Raw genomic sequence first — 2,500 nt, forward strand, 5'->3', positions numbered from 1 at the left:
ATGAACTCAGACTTTCCAACCCAGTGCTTTTCAGAAACTGTTTAACCCAGTCTTTTCAGACCTAATGAACCCAGTCTTTTCAAGCAATTCTTTTTCAAAACAGTCTTTTCAAGTAAAAATTTCCAAAACCCCCGTCTTTTCAGACCTAATGAGCCCAGTCTTTTCAAGCCAGTCTTTTCAGAAACTGTTTAACCCAGTCTTTTCAGAACTAAAGAACCCAGTCTTTTCAAGCCAGTCGTTTCAAGCCAATCTTTTCAGAAACCTAGTCATTTCAGAAACCCAGTCTTTTCAGACCTAATGAGCCCAGTCTTTTCAAGCCAGTCTTTTCAGAAACCCAGCCTGTCTTTTCAGAAACTGTTTAACCCAGTCTTTTCAGAACTATTGAACCCAATCTTTCCAGACCAGATCCAACCCATCTTACAGAGCCCTCCATAACTTTCTGAATTGTCTGAGTAGCACGAAGTTTTCCATGTCCAAATCTTAACCCACATTTACTAAAATGGTCCCCCCTCCTCCCTCCGGCAGGTGGAAGGGGACAGGGGAGTTCATCAACACATACTTCATGTGTCGCCTGTGTGCCATGCTGCACGACGAAGGCCACCAGCAGCATTATGAGGACATCAACATGTGGTGGCGCGGGTCGGGCACCTGCATAAACGGCTCCTGGAGAAAGTACGACAAGATGAGGATGGAGAGCGACAGGAATAAAAAGCAGCAGCTATTGCAGCAGCAGCAACAGCAGCAGCAGCCGCCGAAGCAGCAGGAACAGCAGCAGAATTCCGAAGGATGAGGGAGGGAAGTTCGCGCGGTTTAGAAGTTCCCCCCCCCCTTTTATTTTTTTTTTTCGTTAAAAGGTTGTTTGTGTGTTGTGGGGGTTGGGATGGGAGATGTGGATATGTTTCTCTGTGCGTGTGTGTTTTGGTGAGCGGGGAGGCGGACGGGGTTGGCCAAAGGAAATCTTGGAACGTTTAGTGGCAAGTGGAAAAATAAACAAATAAAGTCATTGCTGAAGTTCCTTCTCGCTGAGCGAGCAGCGACGAGATTCAGAAGAAGAGGAAGAAGAGGATTTGGCAACCGTTGAGAGATGAAGGCAGCAAGTGCACTGGGGAAGTTATCTGTAGATTTTAATCGCTTACTCTTTAAAAAAAAAAAACCAAGTTACTTAAACCATTCCAGTCAGTGGCTTAGTGTTTTACCTCCTACGTAAGGACTGCTCCCAAAACCTCCGATTACGTAGGAGTTCCGTAGCGGGGGAGTTCCGTAGAAGGAGTACTGTGAGCTGAGTGGACTTGAATTTACGTATAGAAATAACCGTAGAGGGGAATTTATCCAGTGAATTCGGTGAATAATCCACCGGGGCGGCTACGCGATGAAATTAATGAATTCAAATGATAAATATATCTCCCCCTTGCAAAACCTCGCTCGCTTTTCTGGTAGATGTTCAGAGTCAATTACTTCGCTTTCAATAGGTATGGAGAATGACGCGGGATCTCGTCCGTGTGGGTTCCTACGAGAGGACTGAAAGAAAACTGTCATTCCTGTCTGTGGGGTCATCCTGTCTCGTCCTGAGCTGCAAAGAAAGGTTAAAAATAAAGGGAATGAAATCAGTGGCAGATTATCATAAAGCAGAGTCTTATTTCTCTTTTTTTTTGTGTGGGTCAAAACTTTCATTGTCAGGATATATTGTTTGTGTACCTGTGGGATAGAAGAGGGGGAAAGATTGCGTTTGTGTGGTGTGTATGTTTTCAAAAGGCGTGGTTTGTGCCCGCAGTGTTTGTTTGTTGGTGGGGCTAGGGTGGGTGGGTGGGTATATATATACATATATATACACGAACCATTTCGTTCAGATCATGATTGGCTCAATTGAGACAAAATCATATAATTTCCAGTTTCTGCTTTAGATAAAAATCATAGGACAGGGGATAGGCGTGCACACAGACAGAGAGATATACGTAGAATATATAATATTATATTATGAGCAGTACACCAAAGAATGATATATATATACATATATGTCAAAAAACAAAAAGGTTCATGCTTTACATTGACCAGTTCTCTAGAAGACAACAACAAAGGTACTGAAGCATAGTTTACTGAGAGTTTGTTCTTTTTTTTTTTTAATCATTACTGAAACAATAAGGGTTTGTTTACTATAATGGAATTAGATGGAAAAATGTTGTCAAATTTAATTGATGACGGAATTTATCTTTTCGAGAGTATTTTCTTTAATATATTTCTTGACATGTCAAAATTTATTATCTCGAGAATATATTCGAAACGGATTTCTTTAGATGACAAGATTTGTTATCTCGAGAATGTATTCGAAATGTATTTCTTTAGATGACAACATTTATTATCTCGAGAATATATTCGAAATATGTTTATTGAGATGACAAAATTTATGATCTCGAGATATGTTTCTTGAGATGACAACATTTATTATCTCGAGAATATATTCGAAATATGTTTATTGAGATGACAAAATTTATGATCTCGAGTG

At 40.6% G+C, this 2,500-nt stretch overlaps 1 protein-coding gene across 7 annotated transcripts in view; it reads left to right on the forward strand.

Annotated features, from left to right (window-relative positions):
* Window positions 1-2,500, forward strand: part of LOC135207851 (glycoprotein 3-alpha-L-fucosyltransferase A-like) — a 102,969-nt gene that overhangs the window by 100,248 nt on the left and 221 nt on the right. For all 7 annotated transcript variants that reach the window (XM_064239711.1, XM_064239712.1, XM_064239713.1 and 4 more), the window contains one exon: window positions 526-2,500. This exon is cut by the window's right edge and continues 221 nt beyond it. In XM_064239711.1, coding sequence (XP_064095781.1) covers window positions 526-790 — 265 coding nt within the window. In that variant the 3' untranslated portion in view covers window positions 791-2,500. The remainder of the gene's footprint in view (window positions 1-525) is intronic.

Source organism: Macrobrachium nipponense, chromosome 34, assembly GCF_015104395.2.
Source record: "Macrobrachium nipponense isolate FS-2020 chromosome 34, ASM1510439v2, whole genome shotgun sequence".
Lineage (NCBI taxonomy): Eukaryota > Metazoa > Arthropoda > Malacostraca > Decapoda > Palaemonidae > Macrobrachium > Macrobrachium nipponense.